The sequence below is a fragment of the Mesoplodon bidens genome (assembly GCF_964165515.1).
Source record: "Mesoplodon bidens genome assembly, chromosome: 7".
NCBI classification, from domain to species: Eukaryota; Metazoa; Chordata; class Mammalia; order Artiodactyla; family Ziphiidae; genus Mesoplodon; species Mesoplodon bidens.
Genome location: NC_138164.1, coordinates 111,505,265 through 111,519,648, shown reverse-complemented (window position 1 = coordinate 111,519,648; position 14,384 = coordinate 111,505,265). Strand labels below are relative to the sequence as shown.

The 14,384-nt window shown below is 41.4% G+C and overlaps 1 protein-coding gene across 7 annotated transcripts in view; it reads left to right on the top strand.

Annotated features, from left to right (window-relative positions):
- Positions 1–14,384, top strand: part of KMT5B (lysine methyltransferase 5B) — a 54,242-nt gene that overhangs the window by 8,168 nt on the left and 31,690 nt on the right. For all 7 annotated transcript variants that reach the window (XM_081239278.1, XM_081239281.1, XM_081239279.1 and 4 more), the window contains exon 2: positions 10,207–10,442. In XM_081239278.1, the coding sequence (XP_081095404.1) occupies positions 10,283–10,442 (160 nt within the window). In that variant the 5' untranslated portion in view covers positions 10,207–10,282. The remainder of the gene's footprint in view (positions 1–10,206; positions 10,443–14,384) is intronic.

Genomic DNA, 14,384 nt, shown 5'->3' with positions numbered 1-14,384 from the left:
TTGTTTAAAGTCTTGTGAATAATACATCAACATATCTTCTTTGTTTCTTTGTTAGTTACATGAAAAGAGGCGACAGTTGGAGACCTTTATTGTATTAGCAGAGGTTCTGCTTATTTAATCCTTGTGCCAAACCTCTTTTCATTTTACTGATGAGACATTAGCGCGGTTAAATGGCTTGTCCAGGGTCACATTGCTGGAGAGCAGTGAGTGGAGCCAGGGCGGCCCCGATGCTTTGACTCCACCCCGAGCCACGTCCTGAGCCACTGTGCGCGCTGCCCCCTGCGCGGTCTGCCACCTGGCCTTTAGGACCCAGCCCAAGAGCCACCTTTTGGAAGTTTTTTCTCACCCTCATCTTTGCCCAGTAAGAATCAATTGTCCTTTGTTCTACTTGCCTCATAGCCTCTCAGGAACCGTGGGCTGTACTTACAGACTCTTGACACTAGGTGGCATCTGTTTATAGAAAAGTAAAACGCTGTTCGGGTCTCAGAGACCACTCTAACAAAGGAAGCGTCCTTGGTTTTACTTATAGGCCCTACGAGGTAAGCGGATGGGTCAGATGCGGAGAGATGGGGAGGAGATTTTAGGGAGATTAGGGGCAGAATTCCCCTCAACAACCACGTCAGCTAAAACCTTTATTTTAGAAATACCTACTGAGACAATTGGAGACACAGATCTTGCTTACATAAAACCCTTTGTTGTGATACGTGTTGGTGTACGTGTGGTGTACATAAATAAGGAACTGTGAAGCAGTATTTTCTGTAATGAGGAGTTTATCACATGCTCAGCTGTAGTTCAGTGGCTGAATAAGTAAGTATAAGTGTTGCAAACGTCTGATCGTAGACTTAACCAGCGGTGGCTGTTTTGCTGTTTAAAATGGTCTGCTAAGTGAAAAAGTCTAATAGTTTTGATTTTCATTTTTTTTATTGTAAACATATATGTAAATATAATAATGTTCAGTATGTCACGTCTAAGGGAGATCTTGGGTAACTGCTTAATCCGTGCATGAGTAACTAGACGTGATTGAGACACCAGCTTTATCTTCACAATCCATATAGCTCGCTCTGTAGCCGTGTTTCACATGTGCAGTTGAAGGGGGAAATGTCTTTTTTAAAAAGTGTATTTAAGACAACTTTTTAAAGGTGCTTAAAAATCTCTTTTCCTGTGACATGTTGGAATTTTACGTATTTCTGGAGTCTAATTAGAAAGCATTTTTACTTTGATTTGCTTTTTCATGGTCTCTGTATTAGTTTCCTGTGTGTGCTGTAACAAAGTACCACAAACTTGGTGGCTTAAAACAGCAGCCATGTATTCTCTCACGGTTCTAGAGGCCGGAAGTTCACCATCAGTTTCACTGGACCAAAATCAAGATATGGGTAGGGCTCCCTCCAGAGGCTCTAAGAGAGCATTGTTCTTTGCCTCTTCCAGTTTCTGGTGACTGTGGCATTCCTTTGCTTGTGGCCACCTCACGCCACTCTTTTCCTCTTCTTCTCAAGTGTGTGTGGTGTCAAATCTCCCTCTGCCTCTCCCTTTTAAGGGCACTTGTGATGACATTTTGGGCCCATCTGGATAATCTCTTTCATCTCAAAATCTGTAATTTACTCATATCTCCAAAGACCCCTTTCCTTATAAATTAACACTCATAGGTTTCAGATTAAGACCTGATAGATATCTTTGGGGACCATTTTCCAGCCTCCTTTAAAGAAGTTATTGCAACCAACTTAGCAGGATGGGTGGCGCTATCTCTAGCCATCATTTTATCCTAAAAGGAGGTGGGTGGGACATTATTATGCATTGGTGGGAAACTGCTCTCCTCAGGCACCATCCTCTTGCTGGTCTGATTGGGGCTTTGCCACCTGAGGCTACTTGAGAAAGCTGTTAAATTGGCTGAAGCAAAACGCATATGAGTTTGACTGTACAAAAGCTGGAAAAGGTAAGCAGAAATGATACTTTTAATAATAGCACGTCATTAGTAATTATTTTACAAGTATAAAGACCTATTCTTTGCTCTGGAGTTTGGTGCTAGATACCCGATTAGCACTGAATCTGCATGACAGCTCCAGTTTTAGAGCAACAAGGGCTTAATGCTGAATTAAGGAGAAGAAAAATCCCCAAGACTTTTCTTTCGTACCACCAGGACTAGTTGAACTCTGACAGGTCATCTAAATTCTTAAATGAGATTTATTTCTGACGGTGTTCATAGGAGCAAGTTTTAAGGTGATAGGTGAGATCGTGGATTCCTGGTAGCTTTCTAAGAAACTGGCAACTGGGCAATCACCCTGTCAAACTGCATTACAGAATTACAATGGAATAGTGATCCCAGAGGCTTCTCATGGCTTCTCAGGGCTTCTTCAACTGGTCTGATTGTGTGAATTATTACTGTAGGATTCCGTGGAACCTTGGCTATATGTTATTTGCAGATGAATTTGGAATAACCGTTGATAAAGACTGACATGGAATTCTTTGGTACATATATTATAGAGTCCTTTTGTAATTTTAGATTTGAGGGAGAGAACTAATACCCACTTGGGCTTATGTGTAGCAGTTACGTTTGAGACTAGAAAGTGGGGGTATGACATGAATGGACCTGTGGTATGTTGGGCCTCGTGCTAGGTTCCAGTGATACGAAAGTGTACCTTAGCTCGTTTATACTGCAGTGGGGAAGGCAAGTGTCACCAAGTAATTACAGAAAGAAGTGAATACAGTTGTAATAAACACCATGAAGGAGAAATATTCAAGCATGTATCCAGACAATCTACTGGGTGGTGGAGTGGGAGGTGGGGACTGATGGGCAGGTTGGCAGTATCCCAAGTGCAAAGGCCAGTGGTGGGAAGATGCCTTGCACACTAGAGGTTTGTAAGCTAGGCTGTGTCTGGAGTATTAGCTGGAGCAAGGGGTGAGACTGGCAGGGCTGGATCATGCAGGACCTTGTAGGCCTTGGTAAGTAAGGTAAATTCTGTTAATGGTAGTTCTTAACAGTTTCAAAGTACTTCTGTGTTGGCTATTGCATGTAATTCTCACATGTGAGATAGGCTGCACACATGAGGCCCTAGCAGGGGGAATTGGTGTTTCACTTACGTAGTGGGGTGTTGTTGGAACTGATAGTGATCTGCGTACTTTCGCCCCTGGTCCACCTTGTGCTCTTTGTTGTTTTTTTGGGGGGGGGGGGCGGAGCTGTGTGTTTGTTTGTTGTTTTCTTCTTTGGACAGTGCTTTCTTTCATTCCTATGCTGTTTATTTGTGTTTGTCCTCCTTGTGCTTATCTAACATATAAAGCCCCTGGGAGTCTGGGATTGCGACACTTGAGCATCCGAGTCCACAAGCAAAGATACCGAAAACTTGTGAAAGTAGTTCAGTGATATTTTTTCAGTTCCCATCAACCTAGAAGTCTGATTTTTGAATTGCTGTGTTTAAAGTTTTAGAAATTGGCTTTAACTTACATACATATGGATGATGCAGAAGGATTTTTGTGAAATCTGTTTTACTTTCCTTATATCCACCTTTATTTTTTTATTACAAAGTAATATATGTTCATTTTGAAAAGTTGAACCGTTTGAAGAATATGTCATGTAACAGTTAAAAAAATTGCTTGTAATCTTTTTCTCCAAAGATAAAACTGTTAACTGGTGTATCGAATTGTTTTCTTAGCAAATTGTAACTGAATCACTTGAAAAATGTTTGTTCTGCTTTTTCTCAATAAAGATTTTCAAAAGTCCTCTAGCAAGCTAGAGCCTGCTTTTTAAAATATATATGTTATCTTTTCATTTTCAGCCACTTGGGGATTGTTTCCATGTCGATGGATAATTTCTCTAAGATAAACTATCTGCAGACAAGTTCAGCTTGTAAACTGGTTGGCGTTCTTGGTAATGGCACAGGAATTATTTTGAAATTCTTGGTAGTCTTTCAGAATCAATATTTTCATTTTTCTGACAGATGTTTTGAAATCCTGATTTGTGTTTAGGATATTCAACAAAAAATTCCTTTCCAAAAGCTTTAATGAAAAAGAATTGAAACCAGAGTTCTCAAATTGGAGGTGAGCAGCTGAGCTCAAAAGTCACTAAGAGTTTATGATCCTTGTGTGTGTCCATAAAGGGACAGTGGGAGGATAGGAGGGTGTTGACATTTGTTGAGGGTCCATCACTGGGAGTAGAGCGGGCACTTTACATAAACCAAGCGCATTTTTCTATGAAACAACTCTGTGCTTTCTTTAGAAACGTGAATATCAAGTATTGGGGGAAGTGGATTGTTTGTTTCTTTTCCAATTATAAATAAATAGGTTCACTGTAAACATTTTGGGGAAGAAATCTTTTTTTGATGTTAATCCCATTCCCCCAAAGACAGCCATTGCTGTTGGTGATTTGGAACGTATGATGGTGTGTGTGTGCATTTTACCTTCGTGGTATTAAAATGTGATTAAACTTTCCTCTTTAAATGCAGCTCTTACTTTAGCAGTTTTCTAGTACGTTTTGTATTGTCATAAATTGTGTGCCCCTTTGTTTACATTTGATACTAGAATCTGAAGTGTGTGCATCCTTCCCCACCTATTGGTCCGGTGAAACCTTTCCTGTTGATTTCCTGTTGATTTCAGGTAGTCCCTGGGGGTGGAAGGAAGGTGTGCCCATGCCGGAGCATAGTCACAGCTGCGTTTCCTTAGAGCCCGGTTGTGTCATTTTTGTGAACACTCATAAAAATAGAGGGGGCAAAGCCTTGCACAGAACCCTCAGGGATTCAATTCATTAGCATACTCAGGTGATTTATTACTCCAGGCCAGAGAACTAATTAATCTGTTCGTTTAAAAACTTTTTTTTTTTTTTTTAAACAAGATCCTTGTAAACTCTCTCAAGGCATGCTGGTCTCAAATTAACCTATTTCCACCATCTCCCATCCTGTGAATATTACACATATCTTTTCTGGCACCTGAAATTTGGACTCTTTTTCTCTTGTTTGAAACAAAGAACAAGAACTTAGGACTCTATTCATTATTCCTTAGAGTCCTTTCTGCCATCTCATTCTTTCCCCATGAGCCCATGTTTCGAGACATTATGTCCATTTCAGAAGTTCTCTGTCGTTTCTGAGAGAGGCTCACAGTGGCCCATCTGTCATGACTTTCAACTCTTCAGAGATTTGCCTTATGAGCAACTGCAGCCTGTGCCCAGCTGGGTCACTCCTTCCTGAAGCACTGGGCCCTGGTTTGCTTTTGCTTCTCCTCCTGCCTCACTAGTTGCTCCTTTCAGTATCCTTAGCTGCTGTTTCCTCATCTTGATCGCTAAATATTTGGGTGTCCCTCAGTCCTTAGGCTTCTTTTATCTCTACTCCCTTCCTAGGTGATTTCCCTCTTGCCCCATGGCTTGAAATCCCATTAGTCCCCTGACTCCAAGTTTATACATCCAGCCTGGGCCTGTCCTCCAGACCCAGCTGCCTAAACATCTCTGCTTGGTCTCTAATAGGTATCTCAAACATGACCAAACCAAACTCCTGCGCCCCAACCCCTGCCAAAACCCGACCTGCCTGTGGTCTTTGTCACCTGCATAACTGCTAATTCCATTCTTCCACTTGCAAGCACATCTGAGCCCTCTCTCTTTCACACAGTGTCGGCAAAACTTCGGAAAAGGTCCTGAGACCAACCACTTCTCGCTGCTTTTGCTGCTGCAAGCCACCAGCATCTATTTCCCCTCTCATTGATTGCTGTGGTCTCTTAACTGCTTTCTCTCTCGTCCCCCCAAATTGTTAGTCGCTTTATTAGACCTGCTTTTTCAAAAGCATTCAAACTCTTCGCCACATGACAAGCAGCCAGCTTGGGCCTTTAACACTTAACTCCTGTCACTCCTCTGCTTTCTCCTGGGAGTTAGTGCCCACGTCGCAGCAGGGGCTTGGAGGCCCTCCGGCCTTCCTCCTGCCCCTCTTACCCCTTGCTCTGCTCCAGCCACACTGGGCTCTGTGCTGGTCCTCGGACGCACCAGCTGCTTTTCTCCCTCGGCTTTTGTACTCGCCCTTTGCCTGGTGCACTCTCCCCAGTGCTGCCCCGCTTTTCCCCGTCCCGCCCTGGCTCCACCTGAAACACTCCCTGCCACTTAGAAACGGCTTTATTTTCTCCAAGGTGCTGGCATTTATTGGTTAGTTTGTTGTTTCCCAGAGCTTCCTTCATTAGAATATAGGCACAGATGAGGGTTAGAAACCTTGTTTGCTGTATCCTCAGTGCCTGGAATAGTGTCTGGGATGTAGTAGGTGTCGATAATAATTTTCATGATAGTTTTATATTGGGACATCAGATCAGAGGGAGATTTGTAGCTGTTAGGTAGGCCCTTTACGGAGTCGCCAGAACTCCTTTCTTGAGAATTGTCTTTCTGCCGATTTTGGAATAAATTTGAGGCAATTGGAACTTCTAGATATAGTCAGTGACCAGTTAGCTCGGATACGTCCACCAAGCCACGACCATGGTAGTATTTCCATGTGAGCCAGCTGGGTTCCAAGCCAGAGAGACTGCACCCTTGCTCTGTTGGGAGGGGGAGCTCTGGGGGAGCCACCCGATGTCTTCAGCTCCTGTTTCTCCTACTAAAATATCCACTTGTGTTAGCTTTTGAAATTCCATCTCCACCTTTAATATGTGAGTGTTCTTCCAGCTCGTAGTCTTACGGGGATGATCATGCCAACAGCAGATCCTGCACTCATGAGGGCAGAACAAACAGTGACCTGATGATTAGTAGAGTATATGTTCGTTTTGAACTAAAAGTTTATAAATAGCCCCCAATTTCTGATAGCTGTACTAGAACTGCTTTTACAAAATATTCATTGTGAGCTTAAGTCTTCTGCCTTAGTGATAGCTGTTGTTATCTGGACGAATGGAGAGTATTGGTGCCTCTGCTAGGATACATCCAGACATAACATACAGTGTGTTCATACTAGTGAAATTCAGCCACGTCTTGTGATTGACAGTGCTTGTTATGCTATGGTACCTTAAGTTCAAACAAAATAATATCAGTTGACTGCAATATAAGTGAGACCCAGGGTTAGGAATTTGCTCCATTTTGGATCATTAACCCACATTTAATTGAAATGATGTGTAAAGTTAGAGTGGATCTCAGTCTGTGTTCCACACTGTGTTCTAGTACACAGTAGCTAGAGTATACTATTAAAATGATTTGTTGGTGAACTTTTCCAAATTCTTGGGAAAACTTCGGTTGATAGGTATAATTTCCTCAAATTAAAAATTTTTATTCCATACTTCTTAAAATTTTGGTATTTGCTCTTTGCCCTAACAGTTGAACAAATGAATGAATAAGTAACTTAGAACAATAGTTCTGACACTGGAAAACTAGTGTCAGAATCGCCTGGAGGGCTTATTAAAACACAGATTGCTGGGCCTCGTCCCAGGTTTTCCGCTTTTTATCTCTGAGTAGGAAGCTTGGTTGCGACTTAAGCATTCTCTGGAGAAGTGACTTGCTCTTCTTTTGTCTCTTAATTCTGTCTAAAGCCACATTGCTCTTTTCTGTTCCGTATAGTTACATTTTATGTGTTAATCATGGAGGAAGTATCAGGACTCCAAAGGGTCTTAAAGACACATTCTTCCATCATTATCTGTAAGTTGTATGTTATATGTGGGCGTTCTTGAGATGAATTTCCTAAAGGACCCAAAGCGCTTTACCACCTTCTTGTTCTTTTTCTCTGGAGGTGCAGAGTCGGGGGTGAGCCAGAAAGCATAGTGGCAGGTAGTAGGGAGGTTGGTGGTGGTGATGGCTGATTCCTGCCATGTCTTGCCTGTGCCAGAGCTGCTCCAGCCGCCTGTGACAGCACAAGCATCTTGAGGAAGAAGAGCATCTGAAGAGGTCAGGTTTTAATTTACAGTTTAAAAAAAATACAGAAGTGCCAGCTCCTGTGAGGTGGTTTAGACCACAACCTAATTTATTTATTCTTTCATAAGTTGAGTGCCTTTGATCTGCTTTGTGCTGTCCTAGAGAAAAGAAAAGTAAGTTCTTGACCTCAGGAGCTCTCAGTCCATTAAGGAGGCAGACAGGCCTTCACTATATGGTGACATAAGGGCTTTTACCCAGGGTTTTTTTTTGGCTGTGTTGGATCTTCATTGCTATACGTGGGCTTTCTCTAGTTGTGGCGAGCGGGGGCTACTCTTCGCTGCGGTGCCCAGGCTTCCCGTGGTGGCTTCTCTTGTTGCGGAGCATGGGCTCTAGGCACACGGGCTTCAGTAGTTGTGGCACACGGGCTCAGCAGTTGTGGCGCACAGGCTTAGTTGCTCCGTGGCATGTGGGATCTTCCCGGACCAGGGCTCGAACCCGTGTCCCCTGCATTGGCAGGCGGATTCTTAACCACTGTGCCACCAGGGAAGTCCCTCACCCAGTTTTTTCTTTGTTTGTTTGTTTTGTTTTTGCGGTACGCGGGCCTCTCACTGTTGTGGCCTCTCCCGTTGCGGAGCACAGGCTCCGGACGCGCAGGCTCAGCGGCCATGGCTCACGGGCCCAGCCGCTCCGCGGCATGTGGGATCTTCCCGGATCGGGGCACGAACCCGCGTCCCCTGCATCGGCAGGCAGACTCTCAACCACTGCGCCACCAGGGAAGCCCCCTCACCCAGTTTTATAGTAGGCGTGTCCACCTGGATTTGGCAGTGAGGGTCAAGGAAGACTTCCTGGAACATGAAGGAATTAGCCAATCAGAAAGACAGGTCGTCTCAGTATAAATATAAGATATTTGATCATCAATTGGGGGTCTTCTGTTTAATTTGATAAAGTGTATTAGTTGAAAAATATTTAGCTTAGAACTGATGTATCAATATTTTACTTGCCCGTTCCTATTATTTAAGTAGCAGCATTTTCCTGGGTTTAGTGAAGCCTACAAGAAGAATCAAAAGATAGGCACAATAAAAGTTGAATACTAATTGAATTTTAATAGTGAAGGAACCAAGAGAAAATTACATGTTTGAGAACAATTGTAAAAGTATCCTTAATATGGATCAGCTGTTTTTCACGTTTTTACCTAAGCATGTTGCTCTCACCCACATTTTACCTCACGGAATTCACACAAAATTCCTGTGACGTGAAAGAGACTGGAGGTCAAGTAAAAATTAATATTTTGTATTTGTGTTGGGTATCATTAAAGGCGTTTCCAGGTATACATTTCTGGGAGCACTTCAGAATAATTTATCGTGTGTACTTTTCTGTGTGTTTGGAAAAAGGGAGGGAAAATGAGCTCTGTCTGGTGTGGTGAGATGAGAGGCCCTTGGGCAGCAACGCCTGGTTCTCCTCTGGCTGCGGCTGCAGGCTGATTGTGTGGCATTGGGCGTGCTGCCTCAGCTCCATCTGCAAATTGAAAGAGTTGTGCTAGAATCTTAGGGTTCCTTTAGCTGTCAAGTTCTGTTTTTACACTTTCTTATCCTGGAGCCTTTTTAGTCTGACTTACACTAAAGCATAATTCCGTAATGAGGTGCTTTCATGGACATCCTTTCTCATTCCATTCCAACAAATGTAATCTATTATACCTTCACTTCCAAAGGTCCTTATAAATTACAAACATTTCTCACTATCCAAGACATTTTTTTCCCAAATTCAGCTAATTAAAATTCAGATAGTGAGGGATACCACTATATTAGCAAATACAATAATCTCAATTTTTGTTGCTATCGTAAAGGAATGCTAAGGCAGGTATTTCATGATGGGCAATACTTTGATATTCGAATGTTGGTCCCTTAAATATCCTGAATCCTGACTTCAAACTAACAGCAACAAAAGGATGTTACAAAGCTGTTGTGGACAAAGCTTAACTGAGATGCCTTTTCTTCAGCTCCTCAGAAGAGAAGAGAGAACTTCCTTGTTTCCTCACAGAGTTAATAGAATGTTACCAAAACGTGCAATTTGAGCAGGTTATTGAGCTATACACCTAGGTATCAAGGCAATAAGAAGCAAAGATGATTCTTACTGGCAGCTGAAAGAGATAAATATTTATTGAGCACTTACTAGTTACCAATCACTCCTCAGAGCACAACCAATGAGCAAGGCAGAACGAGTCCCCCCTCAGTCTGGGGGCACCGTAGACCTCAGCGTGACGCGGGATGCAGGGGGAGCCAAGGTGGTCTGTGAGGAGTGGAAACACTAATTGCAAAGTTACTTTGAATACTCTGAAAATTTCTCAGGGGTCTGTGTAGCATGATCTTTTATGTATTTACCTCCCCATTTTGTTTTGTTTTTTCATGTTTTGTTTCTGTTAGGAGAGAACATTGAAATTATTCTCTAAGCTATTTGAAGAGAGTGACTAAATGCACCTGGGTCAGGCTGTCTGTGGGTATGAAGTGGTTGGGAGAATCCAAGAACATGGTGGTGAATGGCAGGAGAAATGGAGGCAAGTTGTCTAATGACCATCAGCAGAATCAATCAAAATTACAGCACACGGGAAAGGACACCGTGAAGGCTGGCAAGAACGCAGCCGAGAGGAGGTCAAGCAGATGTATGTACACACTTCAACTGTCACTCTTTTGATGGTGATATGGGGCAGTAATTCTTTCCACTTTGTAATGTGTGTTCTGTTCTCTGCTGTTTTCAAAACAATTTTTTTATGTTCTCACAGTTAACAGTATAGTTTTTTTACTCTTTCAAAGTTATATCAACTTTTGTTCCCATCAAACATTGTATACAACTCAAGTTTAATTCTTAATATAATGTTTTTATATGCATAACTTTATATTTTGTAGAATTTATAACTGAATGGTTATTTGTTCTATTAAAAATATTAAAGTACTGCTATTAAATTTCTTTTAAGTTCAAACTGTGTTTTTTTATATTTGATGTAAGTTTAAGTATGTATTTTTTTTTAAAGTTATATAGAGTAATATGAATGATAAAGTCAACCCTAATTTACATGATAAGTGGAAGTTAGGGCAGCTTTTCAAATTGTCACCATTTCTTCTATTTATATAGGGTGAACAGTTTATCCTAACAGAGAAGAAGTATTGATAATGAGTTACTTTTTTACCTCTATATCTCTTGGTGAAAATGAGGCTACTTACTGAGAGTTCAATAAAGTGTAGATTTGATACATGTTTCATAGTTCTCTTAAGAGTAGTAAAATGCCCCAGGATAAGTGTAAAGCTAAGTAGGCAGCTATATAAATACTGTCCAAAATTAGATGGCCATGTTAAGGACAAGTTTTCCTTCCTTCCTTCCTTCCTTCCTTCCTTCCTTCCTTTCTTTCTTTCTTTGTCTGTGCCATGCGGCTTGCGGGATCTTAGTTCCCTGACCAGGGATTGAACCCACTCCCTTGGTGGTGAGAGCGTGGAGTCCTAACCACTGGACCGCCTGGGAAGTCCCAGACAGCTGTTTATATTTCTTCTTCTCCTAAGGTTAATTTAGCCACAACTAAATAGCCTTAGTTTGTGTTGGAATTGGCCTACTTCCAGTAGATTTGGATTGATGAGCCTGGGGTTTGCTACAGTTTCAGATAGAGTGCACCAGTTCTGATTTCATTTCCTTCTTACCTTTTATGGGTTTATGCTCTTCACTGGGCCCAGGCTGCCCTTAACTTTTCCATATCAGATCAGGACACTGTTTCTGTTTAAAAAAACCAGACAGATATTCCTGCTTGGGAGAGGGGTAAGGAGAGAGCCCAAGACTAATGGGTTTGCCTCTACCTGGACACCTCCTCACCCCCTTAGCATGTGGTGGGAAGCTGAAGGAACTGAGAAATGTAGTGATTATGGCAGTGGTATTGGCTCTGGTCAGTAAATTAGGCATCTCTTAAATCTTTTTTTTTTTTTTTTTTTTTCAAATTGCTGTTGGCCTCCTTTTTGGGCATCAGTGCAAAAAGGTCTTAATTAGTTTGGTTGTTGGAGGTACATAAGAATTTAGAAAATGACCGTTACATGAGCTACACTTTGCCAAGTGTAGACAGATTTGGAGGGATGGGTTGGAAAAACCCAGAGAGTGTGAAGATGAACAGCATCACACTGAATGTTATTGGGCACGAATGGTGCAAAAATAGAGCCAATGATGAAGAGAAACAAAGCATTGCATCACTTAGATAAACTGCAACGACTTCACCTACCATCCGAGCCACAGAATACATGAAGCAGAAACTCACAAAATTGAAGGGAGAAATAGATAATTCAACAATAATTTGGAGACTTCAGTTCCCCACTTCCAATAATGGATAGAACAGCTAAGCAGAAAATCAAGAAGGAAAGAAGACTCAAATAGTCCTATACCAACTCTTCCTAACAGACATCTATAGAACACTCCACCCAACAGCAGCAGAATACACATTCTTTTAAAGTGCCATGAAACATTATTCAGAATGGACCATAGACTAGGCCATACTTTAAGCCCCTCAATCAATGTAAAAGGATTGAAATCATACAATATATGTTCTGACCACAATGGAGTAAAATTAGAAATGAATAACAGAAATTTGGGAAGCACAAATATGTGGAAATTAACCCACTCCTAAATAACCAGTGGATTAAAGACAAAATCAAGAGAAATGAGAAAATACGTTGAGATGATTGAAAATGAAGATACAACATACCAAAAACTTATGGGATGCAGCTAAAGCAATGCCTAGAGGGAAATTACAGTTGTGAACACTAAAAAAAGAAGAAAGGGGCTCCCCTGGTGGTGCAGCAGTTGAGAATCTGCCTGCCAATGCAGGGGACATGGGTTCGAGCCCTAGTCTAGGAAGATCCCACATGCCACGGAGCAACTAGGCCAGTGAGCCACAACTACTGAGCCTGCGCGTCTGGAGCCTGTGCTCCGCAACAACAGAGGCCGCGCCAGTGAGAGGCCCACGCACCGCGATGAAGAGTGGCCCCCACTTGATGCAACTGGAGAAAGCCCTCGCACAGAAACGAAGACCCAACACACCCAAAAATAAATAAACTTATAAAAAAAAAAAAGATCTCAATCAATAACCTTTCACCTTAAAACGCCAGAAAGAGCAAAACTAAACCCAAAGCAAGCAGAAAGAAGGAAATAACAATAGAAATTAACAAAATAGAGAGTAGAGAATAGAGAAAATCAGCAAAGCTAAAAAGTTGGTTGTTTGAAAAGATCAACAAGAATTGGCAAACCCTTAAGCAACAATGATTAGGAAAAAACTCAAGAATCAACATCGAAAGGGGACATTACTACTGCCTTAGGATTGTAACAGAATACTATGAACAACTGTATACCAAGAAGTTAAGTAACTTAGATTAAGTGAACAAATTTCTAGAAAGTAATAAATTACTGAAACCAATTTAATAAGAAATCTTACTTATACAAAATCTGAATAAATCTATAGCAAGTAAAAAAGATTGAATTAGTAATTTCAAAAACAAAACAAAAACAAAAAACACTACCTACAAAGAGAAGGCCAGTATTATCCTGCTACCAAAACCAAAGACATCATAAGAAAAGAAGACCTATAGACCAATATCTCTAATAAATATAGATGCAAAACTCCTCAATAAAATACTAGCCAACCAAATCCAGCAACAGATGAAAAGAATTCCATAGCATGCCCAAGTGGGATTTATCCCAGGAATGCAAGGTTGGTTTAATATCTGAGAATCAATTGATGTAATACCATATGAATAGAATCAAGGACAAAAACCATACTGTCATCCTAATAGATGCAGAAAAAGCACTTGACAAAATCCAACACCCTTTCAGGATAAAAACAGCAAACTAGGAACAGAAGGGAATTCTTCAACCTGATAAAGCTTAATGTCATATTTAATGGTGAATGGTTTCCTCTAAGATCACGAACAAGGCAGAACTATATTTGTTCTCACCACTTCTATTCAGCATTGTACTAGAAGTTCTGATTACAACCATTAGGTGAGAAAATGAACTTAGAGGCATCCAAATTGGAAAAGAAGTAGTAATACAATATTTGCTGGTGACATGATTGTGTATATAGAAAATCCTAAGGAATCCACTAAAATATTAGAATAAATGAGTTCAGTAAGGTTGGAGGATACAAGATAATTATACAAAAATCAATTGTATTTCTATGCACTTTCAGTAAACAATCCAAAAATGAAATTAACAATTTCATTTACAGGGCATCAAAAAGAAAAAATATTTAGCAATAAATTTAACAAAGTGTAAAACTTATACTCTGGAAATGATAAAACATTGTTGAAAGAAATTAAAAGAAGATCTAAACAAATGGAAAAGGCTTCCCTGGTGGCACAGTGGTTAAGAATCTGTCTGCCAATGCAGGGGACATGGGTTCGAGCCCTGGTCTGGGAAGATCGCACATGCTGCGGAGCAACTGAGCCCGTGAGCCACAACTACTGAAGCCCACGTGCCTAGAGCCTGTGCTCCGTGACAATAGAAGCCACCGCAATGAGAAGCCCGCGCACCGCAACCAAGAGTAGCACCTGCTCGCCGCAGCTAGAGAAAGCCCGTG